Source organism: Manis javanica, chromosome X (assembly GCF_040802235.1).
Source record: "Manis javanica isolate MJ-LG chromosome X, MJ_LKY, whole genome shotgun sequence".
Taxonomy (NCBI): Eukaryota; Metazoa; Chordata; class Mammalia; order Pholidota; family Manidae; genus Manis; species Manis javanica.
Window position 1 is genome coordinate 41,818,381 of NC_133174.1, and position 26,069 is coordinate 41,844,449.

At 46.1% G+C, this 26,069-nt stretch overlaps 1 protein-coding gene and 1 long non-coding RNA gene across 4 annotated transcripts in view; one reads left to right on the top strand and one right to left on the bottom strand.

Annotated features, from left to right (window-relative positions):
* Nucleotides 1-318: 318 nt before the first annotated feature.
* GRIPAP1 (GRIP1 associated protein 1) lies at nucleotides 319-19,899 on the bottom strand. 3 transcript variants are annotated; one of them, XM_017671460.3, is made up of 26 exons: nucleotides 19,807-19,899; nucleotides 17,722-17,788; nucleotides 17,516-17,577; nucleotides 16,484-16,510; nucleotides 15,468-15,575; nucleotides 12,242-12,392; nucleotides 11,212-11,396; nucleotides 10,963-11,010; nucleotides 10,241-10,272; nucleotides 10,091-10,138; nucleotides 9,857-9,956; nucleotides 9,668-9,745; nucleotides 9,383-9,475; nucleotides 8,507-8,641; nucleotides 7,623-7,718; nucleotides 7,157-7,369; nucleotides 6,910-7,023; nucleotides 6,068-6,145; nucleotides 5,870-5,965; nucleotides 5,687-5,743; nucleotides 5,487-5,586; nucleotides 3,814-3,944; nucleotides 2,529-2,651; nucleotides 2,305-2,398; nucleotides 1,398-1,552; nucleotides 319-569 (listed from the first exon to the last, which is right to left on the bottom strand). In XM_017671460.3, exons 1-26 carry the CDS (start codon nucleotides 19,846-19,848, stop codon nucleotides 477-479), a joined length of 2,526 nt encoding a protein of 841 aa, XP_017526949.1. In that variant the 5' UTR covers nucleotides 19,849-19,899; the 3' UTR covers nucleotides 319-476. The 3 variants fall into 3 exon arrangements, with proteins under 3 accessions (XP_017526949.1, XP_036852206.1, XP_036852204.1); XM_036996311.2 differs by lacking the exon at nucleotides 19,807-19,899 and adding an exon at nucleotides 19,667-19,792; XM_036996309.2 differs by lacking the exon at nucleotides 19,807-19,899 and adding an exon at nucleotides 19,395-19,515.
* A 22-nt stretch (nucleotides 19,900-19,921) lies between these two features.
* LOC140847340 (uncharacterized) overlaps nucleotides 19,922-26,069 on the top strand; it is a 40,794-nt gene continuing 34,646 nt past the window's right edge. Inside the window, exon 1 of the long non-coding RNA XR_012127333.1 lies at nucleotides 19,922-20,018. This is a non-coding gene — a long non-coding RNA (uncharacterized lncRNA). The remainder of the gene's footprint in view (nucleotides 20,019-26,069) is intronic.

Genomic DNA, 26,069 nt, shown 5'->3' on the forward strand with positions numbered 1-26,069 from the left:
TATACACATGCGCACGTGTGCACACACACACACACACACACACACACATACATACATGTTGCTAGAATGCTAAACATGGACCACGCCCCACCCAACATCCCCAATCCCAAATGCAGAGTAGCCAGGCTTCCAGACATAAATTAAAAAATAAAATAAAATAAAAAAGAGTTGGTCTCTGGGAGAGTGAGCTCATGCAGAGATGAAGGCAAAGATCCCTGGGAACCAGGGTCAAGAAGGAAGAGAAATCCCTGCCCCTCCCCACAGGATCCCCACTCCCCCTGGGTCTCAACCCTAAGACAGGGTCATTAACACCAGCCATCAGGCCTCCAACCCCTTTAATGTCCAGTTTCCCACCCTATTGGATTTTGGCATTAGCCCCCCACGCACCCCCCCACCCCATTTTCCCACCAAAGCTCAAGGGAATGGTGTCCTGGCAGGGGTGGGGAGGGGAGGGAGTGGGTGCAGCCTGCAGGTCTTTAGCTGGCTCCTCCAGGTTGTAGGTCTGGGCCAGGGGACCCGACACACTCCTTGCTGAGCCGCACAATTTCCTGGGACAGAACTTCGATGTCCTAAGAAACAAACAAGCCATCAGGGGCCAGAGAAGACAGCAGGGTAAGCTCCTTCACCAAGTCTAGGGTATCATCCTTCTCACCCCATGAATCAATGCCCAGTTATGTCTAGCCTGGGACAGGAAAGTATTTGGAGAAGCTCAGAGCCCTCAGTTGTGGGCTGGACTTGGAAAATATGTGTACGAGGGGTAGGGAGCCTCTGGAGCTAGGGATGTAGATATGGGAGGTATGGGAAGATAACAACGAACCCCCCAACCTTCTTTTCTACTAAATGGTGAGCTTGCTTCTCAGAGGCTAAGGATGGATCTGCATCCTTTCTGACTCCCCCAGAGATGGGGGAAATATTTGGTGTCAGAATGGCATGTGGATGTGTGCAGGGACACATGGAGGATCCATGGAAGGCATATAGGTGGACAAATGAACTGTTTTGGAGGACAGATGGAAGACAACCAGTAGGCAGGCAGGTCACTGGGTCAGTGGGTAAAAGGTAAAACAAGCAGCAACTGGTGAGCAGATATGGGAGCAGTATGTCAGGAAATGGGTGTAAAGGCATGGGACAGATGATGAGATGGGTAGAGAGTATCTAGGCAAGTAGTAGAGCACATCAATGGGAGAGTTGGATGAATGTGTGTGAGTAGGTGAGGGGGTGGATGCAAGGATAAAGGGAAGAGTGAAAGACTAAAGTAACAGGAAGGAAGATGACTGGAAGATGACTGGAAGATGGGAAGATGAGGACTGAGGAGCAGTCCATGAACAGGGTGGGTGGATGGGGGGACTGGCAGGTGACCCAGGGGCTGTGTGATGGGTAGGCTGGTAGGCCACACTTGCCTTGTGCAAGTGCATATTCTTGGTGAGCTGCTCCTCTAGCATGTTCTGCAGCTTCTTGTTCATCTCCCGAAGGTTCTCATCACCTGGCTTCACTAGGTCTCTCAGGACACTGCCCAGCCCGCTGCGGTCTGTGTGGCCTGCTGCCACAGACACATCTGCAAGGGCCCAGGCTGAGAACCATTCCCTCGGCAGAGCCAAAGGAGAGAAGGACCAAGACAGGGCAGAAAAGACAGAAACAGAGAGCAAGGGAGAAAGGTGGGGGAAGAAGCCATGTAGTGTGGGGGACAGAGGCTTCCTGAGATACAGGCATACTAACTCATGAAGCTGGAAAAAAGTACATGCCTGAATGTGAGGCACAGAGCACACAGTCCATCCTCAGCACATCAGTCAGTATTACTCTGATTAATAAGGAAAAAACTGGGAGGTCTGAAAAGGAGCAAAAAAGAAAAAAAAGACAGGGAAGAGGGAAAGAGGAGAGAAGGAAGAAGAGATAAGGACCCAAAAGGGATATACGTATAGAGAATGACAACTTCCAGAGATGGAACCATAGAGATAAGCAGTAGGAACAGTGAGACAGGATGAAGGGGCATGGGGCACAAAGAAGAGACAGGGAGAGAAAGAGATGCAGGGAGAAGAAAAGAAAAAGAAAAGGACAGAGAGACACACTAGAGAAAAGAAAGTGGAGATATGACAGAGACCAGGAGAGGAGGGAGGGGCCGAGATGAGAAGCACAGCAGAGGGAAAGACATAGGTGGGGACAGGCCTCAGTTCTCCCCTCCACCAGCTGTTGTCTTGTCAGTAACTTTGCTGAGTCCCCAGAGGAGAGAAGCCACAGTACTGGATTGGGGGGTGGGCAGTAAGGGGTGGGTAAGAGGCTGGGCAAGGAGGACTAGGGAGGGGCACTGACCTATCCGGCTGTCCATGACATAGGTCTCAATGATGGCGCTCTTCCGGCAGAGGTCTTCTGCCATGGAGGCACTGCTCACCTCCAGGTGCTTCACCTGCAGGATGGCCCACCCACCTCAGACCACCTCAGACCACACAACTGCACATGAGGTGGGGCCTGGCCAGACTTTCCACCACCCTGACCCCAGCCTCCTCGTCAAGGGCATGCCAGCAGGCAGACAGCACCTTCTCCTCCAGCATCCACTTCTCCTGCTGCATCTCAGCCAGGCGTTGAAAGAGCTCAGCCACTTCCTCATCTGACAGCTCTGCGGGCCTTGGGGGCTGGGCCTGAGGGCTGCTGGACAAGGACTGCAGGAAAGAGGAGGGGAGAGGCCAGCCCAGGATCAGTGCCACAGCCGAAGACAGGATCAGGGCCTGAGAACCACACCAGGGGTGGGGCAGGGGGAGGTGGGCTCTACAACCGTGGCTGCAGGCTAGTTTCAGCAGCTCCAAGAGACTCTGGATCCCCCTTTGCCTAAAGGGGAGGCAGGAACCACCATGTCACAGACTTATTGAGGGGATGAAGAATCTGTAGCACATGAGCTCTAACTTCCAGCTGACATGAAAACCAAGGGAGAAAGGAACATGCTAAATGACACCACTAGAAGCCAGCAGAAAAATCAAAGGTGGAACACTTCCTACAGATCAACTGGGCTGGTTTTTTCTACAGACTAGTGTCAGGAAGAAAAGGGACCACACAAGATTCAAGAGACTTAAGTGACATAAAGCAACCAGACACAACATGTGCTCTGAAACTGTGTGCTGCTTTTCATAAACCCATCAATAAAAGGCATTTGGGGACCAATGAGAGAAATCTGATTAAGGTCAAAATATCAGATGAAATGAAAATTTACCAAATTGGGAGGTAGAGATCAGCTGAACAAAACCAAGTTATTTATAATCTCATTTGGGTTTGAAAAAAAGACAGAGAGGTCTGGAAGGATTTATATGGCCATCTCTGAATGGTGAAAATATGATTTTAGATTTAAAAGTATCTTTGCTTCTTTGTTTTTTAAAATGTTTTACAATGTACACATACTACCTGCGAAAGAGTAACAAGTTATTTCCAAATAAAAGTGGCTGGCAAGGAAGCTGTTGTGATAGATGTCAGTAACAATCAGTGATAATTACAAATTAGAAAAAAGGACCTCCTACATGGATGGTGTACCTGGTGAGCAGTTATGAGAGCAGTATGTCAGGAAATGGGTGGAAAGGAGAGACACACATTTTATGGCACTAGGAAAGGTGGAATTAATCCACAAGTGATGAAATGGAAGGTCAGTGTTAATAATTTGTCCATCCTTCATTTAACAATCTGAATCCAAGTTGGTGAGCTTGGAGAAAAGTCGACAAGAAAATGTGTGTGCTGGGCCCCAAGTAGGAAATGGTTGCAGGGGAGGGAAAAGAGAGAGCTCCATCCCAGAATTTGGGTAGGAGAACCTGGGGCTATCAGCTCTTCCTTGCCCCATACCCTGGCTGGAACAGTTGAACTCTCCTTTTCCCGCAAGATCTCCCGATAGCTGAAGGAGGAGATGCTACTGCTGTCCCCAGTCTGGGTCCGGCTTGGTGAGTTCATCTCTGAGAGAACCAGCTCCTCAAGGCCTGGGCAGAGAGGGAAAAGAAACCTGAACCCCATTCCCCAAGGGTCCCAGGGCAGTGAATGGCAGGAAGAGGCAGAAATAGATTTGACAGAGATGGAAAGATGCAAAGAGACACTCAAGCATGGGGGAAGGTAGAAGCAGATAGTTGGTAGGGAAAGTCAGAAACAGAACAAGGGGGTGCCTCTCTAGGCAAACACACACCCCACAGGAGGGACAAAGGTGAAGACAGTGGGAGGGAGTTGGCATCTTGGACATGAATGGGCATAAAGTGGTATACACACTCTGACCCAGGGTATGGGGAAAGGAAGAACTGATGGATGGAGAGGGCCCAGGGGCAAAGCACATGCAAAGGGCAAACCCCAGAGAGACAGCAAGCCGGAGCATATGATAGAGGCCAATGGAAACCTTGGATAAGGACAAGTCAGAGCAGAGACAAAGAGAACAAAGACGGAGACAGGCTCATAGCCAACACCTAAATCTGAACTTCAGCTAACAGACAAGGAGAATGTATGGCACACAATTTGAATGTTTGTTGAATTATACGTTAATCTACAAAAAAACAGAAACAGAACTCCTCTTTTACAAAGTGAGGTAACTTCAGGAGACTGAGTGCCTTGGACAGACACTGATTTGATGAGAGATACATCCATTTTTGCCATGTCACTTACAACATGGCCACTGAGCATGGGCCTCTGCTCTTGCAGCCATTTCTGGGTGTCAGGGGCAGGGGAGGCTGATACCACATTCCAAGGACCTCCAGTGAGAGCTGGATGGCTGGTGGGGGGGGCAAGCGAGCAAGTTCTCTCTGTGCCTGTGATATGGAAGATGTACCACAGCTATCACTGCATCTTAGTTAAACATATTTATAGGCCATTTATTTATAAAAAAGGATCTGAAGCAAAATTTGTTTTGTTTTATCTTCTTCCTTAAGTGGCAGAAATAACATGGATTTTAGCTGTATAATAATAACACAGTGCTGCTGTCCAATTGTAAGTCTGGCTCCCTAGCTCAACTGGGAGTTCCTGGAGGACAGAGATTCGGTCAGTGTCCTATCAGGAACCCTGGACGTGAGTGTGGGGGCTCAGCTCCTATTTACAGAATGAGAATGGATACGAGATTTAGAGACACTGGGTGAGGTGTGGGAGTATATATGAGGGGGTAGTGGGGAAACAGACATAGACAGACCAAAGACAGAGAGAGAAGAGAGAGATGAAGAGACAGAAAGAGGTAAAGGGACAGAGAAGGAAAAGGCAAGAAGAGAAAAAGAGATAACTAGAGAAAGCAGAGAGAAGAATCCAGATAACAGGAGAAAGCAGAGAGACAAAAACAGAGAAGAGACACAGCAAAAAGGAGAGAGACAGAGACACAGAAAGAGAGAATGTGGAGAAAGATCAAAACCCAAGAGAGAGATGTAGAGAAAAGGTAAAAGACAGGACAAGTTTAAGCGGAACAGAAGGTGCAGGCAAGGCCAGCGGAGGAGGAACAGGAAGCTGCTCAGGCTTTCAGGCCTGTGCACTGCCTTCCAGCCTGGCTGGTCCCTCACCAGAGCGGCTCTTGCTATTAGTGAGGATGTCCTGCAGCCGCTCCTGCAGCTTATCCGCCCGTTTCCGCTCCAGGTGCAGCTGCCTCTTGAGGTCCTTGAGCTGTGGGAAATGGGGAAAGACAGGCGCTGAGGCCCACTGGGCCCATAGGCAGGGGGCCACAGGGCAGGACGGGCCATGTCTGGACATCTCCCTATCATACCACAGCACTGCCCTTCTTCTCCAAGATTCGCTGTCCATCCATGGTATCCTTCACCTCCTGGGAGATGGAGAAAGCAGGGCTGGCGGAGAAGGGAGGGGATGGGAGTGTGATGCACTCCCTCCCTGCCCCATCACTACACGATGAGGCCCACGGTGTACAGGGGACTGTGGAAGGACAAGTGACCTGCTTCAGGTTGCTGATGGTTTCCAGGTGGCTGTCCCGCTCCTCCTGGGCCTGCTGGAGCTGACCCTGCAGACCCAGTAACTCCTCCTCCTTGCTCTACAAAGCAGAGGGCAGCTCAGGCCACAGTTGGGACATCTTAATTCTCCCACCAGGGCCTGTCCCTCCCTGCAGAGAGGAATGCCATCATGCAATAGCCACCTTCAGCTCACTGGCATGCTGCTCCCGACACTGTTTGAGGGCTCCCTCTTGTTCTTGCTGCTGCTGCTGTAGAGATTCCTACAAGACAAGTCTCAGGTCAGGTCAGGGCCTCCACAGAGGACCTCATGCCTAGTGAGGGGTGTAAGAAATAGCAGCAGGGCCCGCAATGTGCAGAAAAGACACTCCTGCAGGAAACATTGCATACCCTTAGGCAGTACACAGGGTCATATGTAGGGCTTCGCTGTTCACCCTGTAGACCACCATTTGCAGTTAATTTTATTTTATTTAACAAAATATAACACAGCACTTAATCTGTGCCAGGAATGTTGTAAGGATTTTACCTATTATTAACTCATTTTATATAACCCTCCCATCACACCTAGACAAGCAGGGATGACAGTCCCTTTCTTACTAATGATGATAACGGGCCACAGAAGTCAGGTAACTTGAACCAAAGTCACACAGTTAGAAAGTAGCCCCGCCAGAATTCAAACCCAGGCAAATGACTCTCCACTGCTACAGGACACTCTCTCTTAGATATAATTATTAGTTTTCCAGAAAATGACAATACAAACTCTTGTTCGAACAAAATTGATATTTACAGTAATTTTCTGACAAGTAGCTTCAGAAGAGATGCCTTTTCAAATTTGCACACCTGACTTTCTGCCTACTGATGGTCATCCCTTGATTCCCTCCGGAAGGTGCTATTGAGCCAGGGGGGGCTGTGGGATACCCAAGTCCACAGAAGCTCAGAGAAGTTCCAGGGCCCGACCACTCCCAGTTCTTGCTTTGGCATGGGTGCCCCCCAACCAGTCTCTGCACCTGATCAGGCACCAACTCACTTCTGCTTCCTTCAAGCGCCGTTCATACCAGCCTTTGGCTCCATCCATAGAGTGTACTTGAGCTTGAAGTTCCTCCACTGTCTGCTGGAGATTCTCCAGCTCCCGAGCTCGGGCCTGGGAGAGGGCAGACCATCATGCGCCAGGCAGGTGGAGCAGCGGGCCTCAACCACACCATCCCCGAGCCCACAAGCAATGCTGTGCTACCCTGGTTTTAGAGGCGGAAGGGCAGCATCATCTCTCCACCGACCTTCTCTTCGCGGATCTGCCCACGGAGCTCCTCCTCCTGACGTTTCTTGTGTTCATGCAGCTCTCGGAGCTCACGCTCATAGCGGGCGCGCACTCCCAGTACCTCCTTCTCATGCCGTAGTCGGACCGCTCCCAGCTCTTCCTTGTGCTGGGACTTCTCCTGCAGTGTCTCCATTGCTAGCTCATCCAGCATGGCTTTCCGCTTCTCAGCACTCTGTGGGCCAGGAGGATGGCTGCCAACTTCCTCCCCCAATGCCAAGGCCCACCACCCTCTCCCAGGCCCCGGGAATGAACCAAACTCCACCTCCTCTCCATCCCCACAGAACTAGTGAAGTCACTCACCCATCGTCATGGAATTGGTCACTTTCTACCCACTCCTACAGGTTTGCCCATAGCACCTGCCCCATCTCCAGGGACTGAACCAATCCCTCCCCCTGCAGCCTCCCCACCAACCCAGCACTGCCCACCTTCCGAGCCTCCTGTAGCTCCTGAGTCAACTGCTCCTTCTCCTGCCCGACTTCTTGAAGTTGTTCCAGCAGCCGACTATTGGCTCGTAATGACTCCTAATGAGGGGCAAAGGGGGTGAGTTTGATAAAGAGCTCCCAGGAGGTGCTGGTCACTCAGTACACTTCTGATAAACCATCTCCCTTAGGCCTAGTAAAGCAGGTGCTGTTTTCTATTGCTCAATGAGAAACATGGCACAGACTGCTAGCTGCTCCCCAGTTTACAGTCTCCCCTTCTTGTCTAGCAACAGACTTTGTAGTTTGGCATGTGATTATCTAGCTAACAGTCCCCCCCACCTCTCGAGAAGTTAGGTGTGGTCATGAGACTCATTTCTATAAGTAGAAGTGGTGAGGTAACTTAAGTTATGTCCGTTAAAGAAAGGGGTATGCCGGGCCCTTCCCCCTTTCTTCGTTCCAGATGGAAGACAAACACGATGGTAGGAGAGCTTGAGTAAGCATCTCGGATGCCAAGACGGAAGTTCTGTGTTCAAGGTGGCAGAACAGCAACAGAGAAGAAACTGGGATCAGTGGTAATTGGAAAACCACTGTCCCATCCTTGGACAACCTATCTGGGCTCTTACATAAGAGAGAACGAAACTTCTATCTTATCTAATGTGCTATTATTCTGTATTCCTTTATGGAATCAGAATGGCTATCCTAACTAACTGAAGCAGATTTGTCTCAGAGAAGTAAAACGAGTTGGTCTAGGACACAATGTGCTAGTAAGTTAGGGAGCCAGACTGGAACCTGTATCCTGGCTCCATAGTCTTTCCATTGTACCTTATAGGGGACTCTGCTGAGCCAGCACTAGGGTACTAGAAGTAGACAGATCAGACCAGAGACATCACCTGCAGCTGGGAGTTGAGGTCATCTTTCTGTCCCATGAGGTCCTCATACTCTGTTTGCCGCTGCTGCAACTCAGCTGTCATCCCAGTATTCTGTTCCCGGAGCATGTTCAGTTCTTGCGTCTTTGCTGTTTGGATCTGGAGAAAATGGTGGTGATGGGATGTGGAGTGAAAAGGGCCCAGGGGCCAGTCACAGGGTGTGAGCCTCTCAGTTCCAGGGGGACAGGGAGAGGGGTGGAAAGAGAGCCAGGAGAAGAGAGAAAGAATTCCAAAGAGAAAGACAGTGACAGAAAGAGATTGACAGGGGAATCAATAAATGTGGTGTATTCATACAATGGAACACTACACAGAAGTACAAGAACAGACCAGGGCTGCATATGAATAAACCTCACAGACATGATGCTGCAGGAAAGAAGCCAGACACAAAGATGGGGGTCTGATTCCATTTACATGAAGTTAAAGAACAAGTAAAGCAAATCTATTCTGCTAGAGGTCCAGAGGAGGGTGACTTCTGGGCAAGTATTGATTGGGAAGGGGTAAAAGGGACCTTCCCAGGGGCTGAAGATGCTCTGTGTCTTGATCTGGGTGATGGCTACATTGAGATAGACAGAAAGACAGACAGCAATGATTCACTGTTTGTACACTTAAGATTAGTACACTTCTTGCACTTTATTGGAGAGAAACCAGAATGCAAGAGAAGCAAGGATAGACAGCCAATGATAAGAGGGGTGAAAGCCAACAGAAAGGAGAAGCTGAGAACAAAACAGAAACTGAGGCAGGAGAACAGTATGAAGTCCAGACTACCCTGCCCCATGTGAATGAGCAGAGGGAGATGGGGTACTGGGGAAGGATCAGTAAGGGCTCCCGGGTGTCCTGTACCTGCTCCAGGGCAGCCAGGCTAGTCCTCAAGGCACTGTTCTCTGCTAAAAGTCCTTCCACGTGTTCCTGTGCATCTGCGCTCTGGATGGACACCTGGCCCCAGCCCCACAACCAGTGAGAGTGGGTACAGAACAGGGGGACAGGACCTACCCACATCCAAGAAAGGACACACACACACACACAGGAACCACAACCAGGGGAAGCAGGACTCTTGGGGCCTTGTGGGCCTGTACAATATCCATGGAGCTGGCCCCACCCTCTCCGAGCCCACCAAGTACAGTGTACCTTATCTTGTAGGGCTCGTAGAGCTGCTGCATGCTCCAGGCGTTCCCCCTGACACTGATCTCTCAGCTCTGCCAAGCTCTGTGGGGACCAGGTGAGGGGAACCCATTCCAGACCTCAGCCTCCCCTGAGGTGCAGTCTACATACCCAGCCCTGGTCCCTATTCCAGCAATCCCAGAACTCAGCCTTCACCTGATTGGCAGCCTCAAGTTCTTGCTGTAGCTTCTGAGTTTGAGCCAACTGGGCTTTGAGATCAGCTTCCTTCCGCTGTTGTAACTCCTCAATCTTATTCCTGGGGATGATGGGGGTGGGGGGGTATTCACCATGGCCTAAGACTCAGCAACCAGGTCTGCCCCTGTGGTCTTCAGTTAATTCTGCTGGGTACCATCTCTGTTGTCCACCAATACACCCAACCCTGGTAGTTACCGGCTGTCGTTGAACAGCATCTCCTTTTCTGTCTGCAGACGGCAAAAACTAGGAAGATAAAGACAGACATAGATGGGTCAGTTCCACAAGTCAGCCCCCTCCCTAGTCCCCCAAAACCCTTTCCCCTGCCTGTGGAGAAGAGAAATTTACCTTTCTTGTTTCTTTTTCAGTTTTTCAGAGAGCTGGAATGGGGAAGGGGAGACAGATATGTGATAACAAGAATAATATTAATAAAGATAAAAATAAAATATTTACAAACAATGCTTGTTAAATCCTGTTTTGGAAGCTGGAATTTACTTATGTTATCTTGTGGGATCCTCAAAATAGTCCTAGGTAAACTGCTGGTTTTACAAATGCGAAAACTGAGTCTCAGAAGTTTTAAGTAATTTGGTTGCCTATCTGGTCTTCAGCAGCAACATGATCTTCACCCAGCTCCTTCAGGCTTCAAAGCTTAGCATTTATGCCCCCAATATATTGACCAATGGCCATGTCATAGAATGGCTAGGCTGGGAAGCCTGGAAAGAGGGATCATGACTGAGTGCCTCACTACTACATCTCCAGTTTCTAAGATAAGAGCCAGCAGTCAGTCTGCTTGGTTAGATAGATGGACAGATGCATGGACAGATGAACAAGCAGAGCTGGGAGGACACAGAAGTAAGGGATAAGGCCTGCATGCACAAGACTTAGAGAGACCACATTAGCCCATTCCGTATCGAAAACAACTTTGAAACACAAATGTGAGTCTCTCCATATCACAGATAACAGAACTTTGAGTGGGTACTCTGCTCCTTCAGCTCTGCCAGGGCAAGTATGGCAGGTGGGGAGTGGTGGGTGGGGGTGGCGTAAGTCCAAGGAAAGCTCAGCAGCCCCACCTTAGCAAGTTCTTCCTGCAGCCTGGATGTTTCAGCCTGCTTCAAGCTCTGCAGGGAAGAATGAGGGAGGGGTTTGTTATCAGTAAGGGAACAGTGAGGCCTGTACCTTCCCCTGCCTTCCTGCCTCCTTAATCCATCAGCCCACAAGATGGTGATGTCACAGACATCACCATGGACCATGGGATCATAGGCAGAGCCAGGTCATCTGTCTGCCTCCTGGCACCCCAGCCCCAACAGACCCAAATTCACCTCCAAGCCTTGTAGTTGTTCCCAAAGCAACCTCTTTTCTTCCCTTTCCATTTCCCATTTCAGTTCCACTTCTGCCAAAGGCATGGGGGACAGGACAGTGGGTGCTGGGCCCCCTGGGGGATCCCCTTGGCCCTCATTGGCAGTTGGGGATTTTCCAGCTTCTTTCTCATAGCGCTCCTGCAGGGCTGGAGGGTACAACAGAGATAAATGATGGATGAGGTGGTCTCTGAAGACCCCTGCCATACCTCAGGTAGAGAGAAAATTGGCCTTTGATCCCTCAGGTAGCAGACACCTTGCCCCGAATGACCACAAGCCTGAAAAAACAAAGGTTCAGCCCCATCTACATCTCTCACAAATCTTTTAAGCCCTACCAACCACAGAAATCCTGTCTACCATCAATCAAATCAGCCCATGATGGTTTCTCAAGCACCACCTTCTATCCCCCAGGCCCCATCCACAACCCTCCAAGGTGATGCCCAACATCCCTACCCGCTACTTACAGCTAAATCCTCCTATAATCTCATAATCCCTGGCCACATTCTAGTCTCCTTCCTGATCACCAAACTACCACCCACCACACCACAAGCCCCAGCTGTTCCAAAAGTCCACACACTGGGACCCTCCTGCACTCTACCAAACTTTCTTTCAGCTTTCATCCCAGACCCCAAGGGGAATCTGGACTCAGACTCTTCCCAACGATCCTTCATTCACATTCTCCATTTAGCAAGCATCTCCTTTCAGATGTTCAATCTGCTAATCTAAAATTTTCTAGGTACTAGGCACTGAACTAATCTCAGACAGATACCACCTTTTATGTTGACTACAATCTTCCAGATTGTGGACATCACTACATGCACTTTGTAGACAAGGAACCATTGGCTCAGAGAGGTGAAAGGGCTTGTCCAAAGTTCATGAACACTGGTTCATGGCAGAGCCAAGCCTGATTCTAAAGTCTTTCCCCTACCCCCAGCAGGAGAACACTCTGTTCAAGCCCCAAGGTCCCCACATCCCCAGTAAAGTCTCCATGCACCTGCCACATTCTTCTGCAAGGCTGTGTTCTCCGCCTGCAGTCTCAACAGTTCGCCATCCACGAGGCCCCCAGCTTGGGCAGCCCCTGCCCCAGCAGCGCCATCCTTCAGCTGCTGGTTCTCTTGCTCCAGATGTTCCATCTGGCTACACAACTGAGGAGGGGAAGAGTGAGGTAGCAGAAAAGCAGAGAATTAGAACAGTATTTGCTGAAATATACCTAATAGTTGGCCCAAGCACTTAACACTTCACTTAATTCCAATAACATCTCTGTGATGTAGATGCTCTTGTTATTTATTACCCCCACTTCACAGATAAGGACATTGAGTCACAGATGCCAAACAACTTCAAATTCACATATCTGTTAAGTTGCTGAGTCACAGAGGACTGAGAATACTGAGAACAATTTTCTGCTTGCCCACTCCAACCTCACAGTCACAGTCCAAGACTTCAGTCTCCTCCAAAAGAGTTGCTGGTCTAAGATGTCAACATCACAGATAGGCCCACTGTCAGCCCTCATCTATAGACAAGAGGTCTGCATCTGGGAGCCTAGCTTTCAGGTCCAGGGCCAGCACTGCCCACAGCCCTCCACTGTGAGGCCTACAATGCAAATAAAACTAGGCCAGCTCCTTGCTCAACTCCTGGCTAAGATACAGTTGTCAAGGCAGTCCTGATAAGATCCTCTGTTCCCATTTTCAGATGAGAATACTGAGTCCCACAGATAATTTGCAGTTTATTGCCTGGGATATTTTCTATCCAGAACACTAGTCCTTTCATGTAGCTCTCCACATGACTGGCTTCTTTGCATCCTTCAGTGCTCTGCTCAAAAATCACCTTTCAAGAAGTATTACCAAACACAGAAATTCCAAAACTGTCTAGCACAGCACTCTGTTCATTTCTTCTAACCTAGCACTAATCACAATTAAATTTACCTAATATGTTCTTAATTTTGTAAAGCTCTGAAAACTTTGGGATCGTCAACTGTGACTGACAATTATATTTCATTTTGCCACATACAGTCACAAGAACAGATTCTGAAACCAGACTGCTTGGATGTGAATTTCTACTCAAGCCATGTGACCGTAGGACAAATTACTTTCTCTCTCTGGGGCTCAGTTTTCCACATCTGTTAAATAGGGATACTAATACTATCTCACTGGCTTGTTGTAAGAATTAAATAAGAGAATAACATAAAGCAATAATGAGTGAATAACAAAGATGAGTGAATAGCACAAAGTCAAATAAACAGGACTTTGCACACACAGTAAACCGTATATAACTGTCAGCTTATAGAACTATCAGTTATTTACTATGCTATCATCTTTCTCCCCATCCCACGCACAGAATATAAGCTACCCAAGAGTGGGGACCATTTTGTGCTGCTCACAACTATTTCCAGAACACAAAGCACATAACAGGTACTCAATGACTATTTGCTAAAGGAACAATTGAATTGAAAAATCTTGGCAAATATGTGATGGAGGCAGGCCTTGAACCCAGGTCTCTCTGTGAGCACTTCCAGTTCCTAGGAAGTGGTGCTGGAAAACATGAGCTAGATTTACGGAGGAATGCCTGTCCCTGCCTCATCCCAAAAGCCATGATACCACTGAGGCTGGAGGCAGGAAGCAGCAAGAAGTGAGGCGATAAGGTCTGTTATATGAGCACCAGGGGCTCTGAACTTTAAGGGGCAAGGACCCACTGGGAGGAGGTGTTTAAATAAGTGATACAGTATAATAACGAAGCAAAACTGAAGGAACAAAACAGCAGCAGACTCACAGACTACAAGAAGGGACTAGCGGTTACCAAAGGGGGAGGGTGGGGAGGGTAGGTAGGGAGAGAAGGAGAAAGGGATTGAGGGGTATTATGATTGGCACACATGGTGTGGGGGGATCACGGGGAAGACAGTGTAGCACAGAGAAGGCAAATAGTGACTCTGTGGCATCTTACTACACTGATGGACAGTGACTACAATGGGGTATGGGGGAGAGTTGACATGGGTGAATGTAGTAACCACATTGGTTTTCATGTGAAACCTTCATAAAAGTGTATATCAGTAACATCTTAATAATAATAAAAAAAGAAATGATACAGTAAGACCTGCAGGTCAGGATAACCTCTAGGGCTTGGACTAGTAGAAGAAGCTAGAAGGAAGGAGACCAGCAAGGAGGCTGTGAGAACACAGCAGGTGAAGAGGTGGTAGGGCTGAGACAGGGCAAGGCCACAGGATGGATATAAGCCTTTTAAAGGGTCAAATATTTTAGAGGGAAAGTCAATTAATAAAAGGATACTATTAGTAGCTAACAGCTACATAGCTGATCATGTGCACGGCTCTGTTCTAAGTGGTTTACAGACACTGACCCATTCAGTCTTCACATAAACCATGCAAGGCAGGTACTGTCATTATCATTTCCATTTTAAACATTTGGGAACCAAGAAACAGGCAGGTAGAGGACTTGCTTGAGGTTACAATTAGCAAAAGGTTAGAACCAAGAGTTTAATCTAGGTTCTAGCTCTTTATTACTACTTACTAAATCACCTCTCCTGGTATTTTACCTGCTTAAAGGTTGTTTTTCTTGCTGTTTTTTTAAGGTCTTAAGCACTACATTCTCACATGGAGCCTTGGAAATACCATTTTTGTTGCTGTGAGGCTTTTTTCCCTGAAACACACTAAAAACTTACAAAATTACTGACAATGGATACAGAAGCTAGATAAGGGTACAAAAGACAATGTCTTCAACTGTCCACTGGGTTTAGAAACAGCCCTGACACTAAAATCAGTGAGGAGAAAAGTATCCAATCCAGGATGAATCATCTAGAACAAGAACCCAGGCTCATGTCAGATGAAGGGAAGGAACAGAAAAGGGAAGTAGTTCAAATATCTTTCCATCCCATGTTGAGCACTAAGAACTTTACCAAGAACCCAACCAACATGCTGGGGGGCTCCATAGCATTAGCTCCAAAATATACAGAAGGAGACTTGAAACTCAAAGAAAAGGAGTGTTTTGGTCAGGAACCAGCTGACCTCCAGGTTTGCAGCCTCCTAATCCCAGCCCAGTGGGTGGCCTCATCTGTCAAATTACTGCTCCCCCATGAGACCCAGGTCCTATTTCAGCACCATGGACAGTGACACAGGGCCAGCATTAGTCCCACCACCCCGGCATGCCCTTAAGCCTCAACTCAGGCCCTCCCTAGCCCTGCGAGTTCCCCTCAGCTATCCCAGGCACCAGCACCTTGCTGAACTCAGCCATAAGCGTGCTGTTCTGCAAACGGAAGTCTTCCTCCTGGCTGTGCAGCTTTGCCTGCAGCATCTCATTTTCACTCAGCAGTCCCTCGACTTCCTGCAGTGGCAAATACGGGCCAGGTCTCCAACAGAGGCATAAAAGGGTGGGGCAGTAGGGCCAAGAAACAGAGAGAGGGAGAAAATGACATGAGAGGAGAACAGAGGGTACAAGGAATGAGATGGGTGAAATCAGGAGATACAGGGAGATAAAAATACAGGGAGGGATAAAGAAGAAACAGGGAGATAGACAGACAATGGCAGGTAGAGAGAAGGGAAGATGGGGAGCAAGAGAGGGATATGGGGGCAGAGAGTGGGAAGAAAAAGAGGAGTAGATGGAAATAGGAGAGAGGTGGTAGAAGGAGATGGGGAAAGAGGGGTAGATATGAAAGGAGAGAGGGAGAGAGAAAAGAAGTGGCAGGAAGACAGATCACAGAGAAAGAACAGAACAGAGAGAGAAGAGAAAGGAGATAAGGGAAAGAAATGAGTTGAAGAGATAAAGAAGTGGGGGAGAGAAGAACAAGGAATAAGAGAACAGAGAGAGAAGAGAATGGAGATAAGGGAAATAAAGAAGTTGAAGAGATAAAGATGTGGGGGAGAGAAAAACAAGGAATAAGAGAGAGATAAAGGTAAAGGAGAAAAAAGAAAAATGATGGCAGACATAGGAACAGGTTGGGGAAAGACAAAGAAAGTTAGGGAGAGAAGCAAATGAGAGAGAAGAACAGGAAAACAGAGACAGAGACTCGGAGAGAATAGAGAGAAAGGGAGAAGGGAAGCCACCCAAAGAAAGGCAGAGTGAGAGACAACCCAGGAAAACAGACAGACACAAATGCCTGGCAGTAAGGCAGTCACAGACACAAGTGCACACACAGAGAAAGGAAGGACAGTACTAGGAGATCCCAGCATCCAGAAATATTGTCACTAAGCTACAGTCTTCCAGACACATTCACCCACCATGGGTCCCCTTACCTGAGCTTTCTTGCTCTTGCTCAGTGCCTAAAGGTGAAAGGGGTGGGAAGAGAGATAAGGTGAACAGAGATGGACTCACTCGCTAGGGAATGGAGACATTGTGCCAAGTGTTCAAGGGAGTAAGGACAATGATGACAGGAGTTGGGGGATGGGTGTCTTCAACCACAGAGCTTGCATGAAATTTGTAGCCCACGGAAGTGATAGAGTGAGTGAGGGAATGAGGGACATTCTGCTTATATCCTTTCCTTTAAGCTCCTGAGGTTGTTCATGGGTCTTAGTATTTAATCCTTCATGGGATGGGTCTCCCGGCTCAAAAACTGTGCCTTCATTGCTGCATATGTCCAAACAAGTCTATGTGGTCCCCTCTCATGCACTGTGGAAGCTGCTGTTCCCCTGCTGGGTGGCCAAGGGCCTTGCCAGATTGGGGAATCAGTACCCTTCCAAAGAGAAGCCCAGCTTCCTGACTGCCAGAATTTCTGCCTACTGTATTCTTTTATCTAACAAATATTTATGGAGCACATACTATATATAACATTGGGCTATGCATGGGGACAGAGAAGTGAAGAAAGAGGCAAAGAGGGGCCTTGAATGCCTTGAGGGGCTGTAATAGGTTATATGCTCTCTCATCTATCTCATCTTTAGAGGATCTGAGAGATAGGTTTAGTTTCACTTTACTAATAGGACCAGGACAGGGATGGAAAGTAGAAGCACAAGGCAGAAGTGTGAGTGGAAGATAGGAGGCTATTCAAGGCATATTTACTGACAGATTTGACTATTTTGTTAGAAGTTAGTGAATGAGAATGAGTAATTGAAATTATAAGTGAATTAAGAGTAAACTCATATTGATCAATAAATTAAGCACGATTAGGTAAAATTACCACACTAAAGAAACTTCCATGAGAACTTTTTGAATGACTAATAACAGCATGTAACATTAGGTCTGGTTCACTGTAGGTGCTCACTGGCTAGATGAATGAGTCAGATGGCTACAGGGAAGCCCTGGTGGGTGTATGAGCGGGTGGCAGCAGGTACCTTCTGAGCTTTGTTGAACTCCTTATCCAGGTAGGCAACCTTCTGTCGAAGACTGGTGAGTTCTGGTGTGGGAAAAGCAAGGAGTCTCGGTCTCAGTTAGTGACAAGCAGCTAAAAGGAATTCCTGCCAGGCCTCTTGAGATTTTTTTTCCCCTTGGCCTCTGCCCCTCAAAGCCACCCCCATCTAATGAGACCCTTTTGGCTCACCAACACCATTCTTCCGTAGTTCATCTGAAAGCTGGTAGTTATTTGTCCGGAGTTCCAGGAGCTGAGCCTTAGGGGAAAGCAAAGAAGGGAAGCACCTTGGTCACGAATGTGTACCTACCCTTACCATGAACCCCACAGATGCTGCTGCCCTCCATGTGCCTCTCTGGTCACTCAAGACCTGTGCATTCTGCCTCCCAAATGAGTTTCCAGCCCCTCAGCCCCTGTTCACCTTCTCCAGCTCTACTTATAACCACAGCCAACCTCACCCCTCCATCTCCCTGCTGCCTCCATGTCTCCCCTTGCAATCCACTGTGCACTTAGGCCATTACAGAGTGCTGACCAAGTCAGATTCATGTGTGTTCCAGGGCTCTCCATGCCCACAGGGTAACATTCCTCCTCCTCCTAGCTAACCTCATCAGACACTAAACACTATTCTGTCTATCCTTTTGGCCAGACTTGGAGGCCCCTGAAGGTAGAAGATAGGGGCTTGCCCTCATCCCTTTCCCAAGGGATGAGGGCCAGGTGGTAGTCACCTGCCCAATTTTCACTAGTCAGGGGGTTGCCTGGGGTCCCCACCCCCAAAGCTTTTAAAATATGTCCAGACCCCTTTCAAGAATTAAGATTAAGTGTGGGCCATTCCAAAAAGCATACCCTATCTACCAGCCCTGTAGGGCACTGAGGCCAGTTCTTCCCAGACCCACTGTCCCTTACCCCACCAGGACATTTCCTTCCCTCTCATGGCACCAGACTCTATGCCCTGGTGGGTGTCTGCTAAAGGTCAAAGGGCTTGTCTTCTCCCTGAGCCAGTGATCTGTCTCCGTGAGTGCTGATTCAATTCAAAGACCTTTGGCACCCACCTGCGAGTTCCTATCTATAAGATCCATCAGAAATCCATGGTTTCTCCCTCACTCATGGCCCATTGTGATCAATTTTCATCACCCAGGGGTCTCCCACACCCCTTAAGATCTCCCCAGTCATGCATGATACAATGGGATGGCCCTACTTCCTTCAGGGTTTCTATCCACAAGACCTTGAGTGAACCGGTTGCATTACTCTTAAGGAAAATTCCCTGCACAAGTTACAGGGGTCTTCCCCTTTCATGATCCAATGATCTCACCCTTCCACCCTCACATCCTGCACACAGGGACACTGGTTTCCCTCATTCAAAGACCTTAGCAATACCTATCCTCACTCAGAGTTCCTCCTCCCCTCCCACAGGACCCTACTCAGGGTTTCCACCTTTCAGTCTCCCTACACCCAAAATCCAGCGGTCTTACCCAGTAAGGAACTCTCTCAACAATAGCCCACTCTAGCCTTTCATCCCATTTCAGAGTCCTCCCCAAAAGAAACAGGGCACATCTCCAAATCCCAGTGATCTCCCCTCCACACTGTCCAAAGTGGACAACTTTCACCTCCACTGGCCCTCTCTCCAACAATGATTAAGGATATTGCCCATTCTGGGCCTTTTTCACCCCCAGGGCCTAATAGGATCATCCTTAATCATCCAATGGTACTAACTCCCTCTCAGGATCCACCACTCACACTACCACGGCTCACACAGGATCTCCGCCTCCCAGGAACAATGACAACATGTGGGGTCCTTCCCCAGTGCCCCAGCATAGTAGTATCTCTCACAAAAATTTCCACCTCCTACCAAAAAAAATGGTTATTACCCTCACAAGGGCTCCCCCCACCATGACGCAAACGTCCAACGCCCGCTTCCTCCGTCTCCAGACAAAATGGTTTCACGTTCTCATGATCTCCTGTCCTCGAACATTATCATTACACACCATGGTGTCCCCGGCACGGGCCAAAAGATCTCGTCCCCTCCTGGTCTGAGTACGTATCACCCACGCTGGGGCTCTTTCCTCCGCCCACAAAGCTAACAGAATCCAACCCCTCAGAGCCCAGTAGTATTTCGGAATCCAATATTCTCCCTACTCACAGTCTGTTTCCCTTCTTCAGACCAACCCTTTAGACTCAAGGTCCATCCCAACCAACCCCTTCACAGAGCCGGTAGCACGACCTCTCTCTACTTCGCCCCCCTTCGCCTAGCACGATGATCTTTTCCCAGGTGAGCGGCACCTGCATCCGCTGAAACTCCTCCTCAGACAGAGCTTGCGCCATGTTCCTCCCCCACCAACCCCCCCGTACTGCTTTCTGCGCAGACGCAGTTCGTCCCTCCTGGCAGTATTAGGGTCAGGCCAAACCATTGGCCCAGAATGGAGGGGGAGGAATCTGCTCCGGAAGTTCAGTGTATTGCAGGCCGAGAGAAGAAAATGAAAGCGAGGGGTCAGGTGAGTTGCAATTTAACATTTTATTAAAATCTAGGTCATCTAATCCGACTTTTGAAACCTCATAGACCACCCATTGTGATGCAATTCTACGGCATCCCTGTGTCATAGGTGGACTCGTCTCTAGGGAAGTGTTTGCCGCTGTACTCCTTTAATAAGAATAGTTGACTTAATAACCATAGAAATGAAAGCAGAAGCTTTGCGCAGGCCTGTTCCGGCCCTCCTCCGGTTGACCCTTAAAGGGAAGTGCCGCCTTTTGTGAAGCTCTTGGCTTTTTTTTGTAATTTGACGCTGATGTTCTTAACATGATACTGAATATCATGTTAGGTAAAGGGCCTACCCACTAATAAATTTAAAATACCTGAGAGGAAAGAATAGCAGTGAATCAAACTAAGAAGCGTCATTTAAAAAACAAAGCAAAACAAACAGGATGGCAAAACACCAGGAACACTGAAATAAATATTAAAATGCATTTTAAGCCTCCCTTGTTTTCCGGATCCCCTCAGGAAACCCTGCCACCCAAACAGCACCTTTTATTTGGGAAAGAAAAAAATTAGCATGTTTAGCAACAGCATATAAATTCTAGAATACTCCCTATATTCTTTTATCTCGTTTTTTGGGAGAGAGCATAACTTAATTTTGATACCATTTTAAATGAACAGGAAAGCAGGAATGGTACAGGGAAATTACGCATATTCTTTACCCAGATTCATCAGTTGTTCACATTTTGCCACCTTTATCATTCTCTCTGTATCAATTTTTTGAACCATTGGCTTCAGCATCCATTAATGATTTCCTAACACCAACATTCCTTTGATATTTGTTACTATTCTACTGTAAGGAAGAGCTGTCTCTTTCCCCCATGACAAATCAAAAACTATAGAAATGGAGAGGTCTCTGAAATAAAAGGGTTTTTTAAGCGGTTACAGATGCTACCCAGAAAAAGGACAGTCCTGGGACAGGATATTTCTGTTTCACCAACAGCAATGCTAGTTAGCAGAATCAGCTTGTCCACCAGATTCAAGAAAGAGGGCACTTTTATAAATAATCTCAAGGAAAGACAGTTGTTTAAATTTACTTTGAAGGGGGGCTAACTGTAAGCAGGGTTTGGGATAGGTGGTTAGTTCACAGAGAAGGCTCAAGGTTGGTTGGTGGGTGATGGTCAGGGACTATTCACGTGTAAAAAGAGGGCTGCAGTAGTTCTGGGGGCCTTCATTCAGGGACACTGAATCTCTGGTTAGCCACAACTGAAGCTATTGATTAAATATCTTCCCTTGACTCTTCCCCCCCATTCTCAGGCCCTTATGTCACTTAATTTTAGGACATCTCAGAATCTTTTCCTTATCACCCACTCATGTATGTATTTATATCTGTACAGACTTATGTTCTTATTTTATTTGATGAAGTATAACCAATCAATATCATTCTTTCCTTTGATGCTCAAAATCTCTCACATTGACTAGTGGGAGCTCCTTCAGTTTGACTTCTGTGTCCCTTTGACAAGCCCCATCATTTCTCTTTTAGCACTTTCTTGCTTTTTGGCACTACAAGATGTTCCAGACTCATCTTATTTTTTCAGCCCCAGTTGAGAAAGTATTCACTGCTATTAGAGTATAATTATTTCTAGGCCCTCTCAGTGTACAGAGCTAGGAAATATATGTATATTTTCTAATCCATCTATACACACATATCTATTTCTATTTATATATTTTGCTATAGGTATATATATTTTTAAAACATAAATTCATTATTAATACCTTCCATTTCAACCCAACAACACAAGGTTCATTTTAGCTTTCTCACTTTACATATTTGTAAACCTTTCTCCAACAGTAAGAAACCTGGCTCCCACTATCCACAGTAAATTTACTTACTTGTATAATCATATAATACCCATTAACTAACCAGAATTGCTAACCCATAAGACTGTGAAAAATCTACCAACTAGAGGTCGGTGCTTTATTAGTTTCTTTGAACTTTCAGTTCACATGATCTATAGTCAAAATACTGTGTTTGAAACTACTGTTGCTTCAATATTTGGTGTAGTTCCTTTTGTCTTTAACCTCATGGTAGTCAAAATACTGTGTTCAAAAATTGCTTGGGGTAGTTCTCCTTCCCCCTTCCCCCTTCCATGAGGCTGTGTGATTCTTTTGAAATAGTTAGGTTCCTTTGTTTCTGTTTGAATTCCATTTGCCCCTCCCACCTTTGTTGAGGTAACGAATCTACTTACTTACCTGTTTATCTTTTGTGAATCTTTTTGCACAAATAAACAGATACATATATATTATCTTATTTATTGTACAGGGAAGGTAGCCAAATTTGCATTTTTCCTTTGATACCTCCCCTCTTTCACAAATATGTAGTATCCCATTTTGTAGATGTATTGTAATTTAACCACTCTTTGATGTTTGCCTATATTTTGGAACTATAAACAATGCCCCAAAGAATACATTTCTACATATATGTATTTTTTTACTAGCTGAGGTAAATTCATACAACTGGGATTGCAGCATCAAAAAGCATATAAGTAGGCACAAGAACAGACCCATACACCAATGGAACAGACTAGAGAGCCATGATATAAACCCAACCATATATGGTCAATTAATATATGATAAAGGAGCCATGGACATACAATGGGAAAATGACAGCCTCTTCAACAGCTGGTGTTGACAAAACTGGACAGCTACATGCAAGAGAATGAAACTGGATTATTATTTAACCCCATTCAAAAAAGTAAACTCAAAATGGATCAAAGACCTGAATGTAAGTCATGAAACCATAAAACTCGTAGAAGACAACATAGGAAAAAAATCTCCTGAATATAAGCATGAGCAATTTCTTCCCTGAACGCATCTCCTCGAGCAAGGGAAAAAAAAGCAAAAATGAACTCATGGGACTACATCAAACTAAAAAGTTTCTGTACAGTAAAGGACCACAGACTATCAACAGAACAAAAAGGCATCCTACAGTATGGGAGAATATATTTGTAAATAACATATCTGACAAGAGGTTAACATCCAAAATATATAAAGAACTTACACACCTCAACACCCAAAAAACAAATAACCCAACTAAAAAATGCACAGAGCATATGAAGAGACAGTTCTCCAAAGAAGAAATTCAGATGGCCAACAGATACATGAAAAGATGCTCCACATAACTAATCATTAGGGAAATGCAAATTAAAACCACAATGAGATATCACCTCACACCAGTAAGGATGGCCGGCATCGAAAAGACTAAGAACAACAAATGCTGGCGAGGATGTGGAGAAATGGGAACCCTCCTACACAGCTGGTGGGAATGTAAGCTAGTTCAACCATTGTGAAAAGCAGTATGGAGGTGCCTCAAAAAACTCAAAATAGAAATAGCATTTAACCCAGTAATTCTACTCCTAGGAATTTACCCTAAGAATGCAGGAGCTCACTTTGAAAAAGACATATGCATCCCTATGTTTATCACAGCACTATTTACAATAGCGAAGAAATGGAAGCTACCAAGTGTCCATCAGTAGATGAATGGACAAAGAAGATGTGGTACATATACACAATGGTATTCTATTCAGCCATAAGAAAGAAACAAATCCTACCATTTACAACAACATGGATGGAGCTGGACGACATTATGCTCAGTGAAATACTCCAAGCGGGGAAAGACAAGTGCCAAATAATTTCCCTCATTTCTGGAGTATAAAACCAAAGCAAAACTGAAGGAACAAAATAGCAGCAGACTCAGAGACTCCAAGAAGGGACTAGTGGTTACCAAAGGGGAGGGGTGTAGGAGGGCAGGTGGGGAGGAAGAGAGAAGGGGATTGAGGTGTATTCTGTTTAGTACACATAATGTGGGGTATCACGGGGAAAACAGTGTAGCACAGAGAAGGCAAATAGTGAATCTGTGGCATCTTACTACACTGATGTACAGTGACTGCACTGGGGTATGGGGGGACTTGATAATAAGGGAAAATGTAGTAACCACATTCTTTTTTCATGTGAAATCTTTATAAGAGTGTATATCAATAATACCTTAATAAAAAAATTTTTTTAAGTACATAGGTAATTTTGTTAAGTATTTCAAAATTTCCTCCCAAAAGGGCTCTTTCAGTGTCATTCCCACTAGTAACAAATTTAGTGTCTGTTTCCCCACAGACTCTCCAATTGTCTGTATGGTCTTATTTGAAAAATTTCTCCCATGTGAGAGGTGAGATCCAGAGGTATCTCACTGTAGTTCTTTTTTTTTTTAACCTCATTTTCCTATGAATAAATAAGTTGCCTGCTGTAGGAAAATATTTTCAGCGAGGGCTCTTTTCCTTTCATAACTTCATGAACTTTATTGAGATATATTCTTCCTCCCTCTCCTATCCCCCCATCTCTTTCTCTCCTGTCTCTCTCTCAATCTCCCTCTCCATCTCACTATCTCCCTCCCCCTTCACCCCCCCAGTCTCTCCCATCTCCCCTCTCCCTCTCTTGTTCTCTATTTCTCAATCTCTCTCGCCTGTGTCTCTCAATATCTCTCCTGTCTCTCTTCTCTCCTTCTCTCTCTCTCTCTCTGTATATATATAAATATACAGGTTAAAAGATAAACTGAGGTATATTACAGAGTTATTTTTGGTATCATTAATCTACAATTACATGAGGAACATTATGTTTACTAGGCTACCCCCTTCACCAAGTCCCCCCAACAAACCCCATTTCAATCACTGTCCATCACCATAGTAAGATGCAATAGACTCACTACTTGTCTTCTCTGTGCGGTACAGCCGTCCCCCTGCCCCCACCCCCACACTATACAGGCTAATAATAATACCCCTTTCTTTTTCCCCACCCTTATCCCTCCCTTCCCACCCATCCTCCCCAGTCCCTTTCCCTTTGGTAACTTAGTCCATTCTTGGGTTCTGTGATTCTGCTGCTGTTTTGTTCCTTCAGTTTTTTTCCTTATTCTTATACTCCACATATGAGTGAAATCATTTGGTACTTGTCTTTCTCCACCTGGCTTATTTCACTGAGCATAATACCCTCTAGCTCCATCCCTATTGTTGCAAATGGTACGATCTGTTTTCTTCTTATGGTGGAATAATATTCCATTGTGTATATGTACCACATCTTCTTTATCCATTCATCTACTGATGGTCACTTAGGTTGCTTCCATTTCTTGGCTATTGTAAATAGTGTTGCAATAAACATAGAGGTGCATCTGTCTTTTCAAACTGGGCTGCTGTATTCTTAGGGTGAATTCCTAGAAGTGGAATTACTGGGTCAAATGGTATGTCTATTTTGAGCTTTTTTTTTTTTTAATTATTTTTTATTGGAGGATAGTTGACACACAGTATTACATTACTTTCAGGTGTACAACACAGTGATTCAACATTTATATACATGATAATTCTAGCTACCAGCTATCACCGTACAAAGTTGTTACAATATTTTGACTATATTCCTTATGCTATACATTACATCCCGGTTACTTATTTATTTTACAATTGGAAGTGTGTACTTTTTTTTTTTTGAGAGGGTATCTCTCATATTTATTGATCAAATGGTTGTTAACAACAATAAAATTCTGTATAGGGGAGTCAATGCTCAATGCACAATCATAAATCCAACCCAAGCCTAATTTTCGTCAGTCTCCAATCTTCTGAAGCATAGCGAACAAGTTCTTACATGGAGAACAAATTCTTACATAGTGAATAAGTTACATGGTGAACAGTACAAGGCAGTCATCACAGAAGCTTTTGGTTTTGCTCAGGCATTATGACACAGTTCATTTTATTTTTTGAGAGGGCTTCTCTCATATTTATTGATCAAATAGTTGTTAACAACAATAAAATTCAGTATAGGGGGGTCAATGCTCAATGTACAATCATTAATCCATCTCAAGCCTAATTCTCGTCAGTCTCCAATCTTCTGAAGCATAACGAACAAGTTCTTACATGGTGAACGAATTCTTACATAGTGAATAAATTCTTACATGGTGAACAGTACAAGGGCATTCATCACAGAAACTTTCGGTTTTGATCACGCATTATGAACTATAAACAATCAGGTCAAATATGAA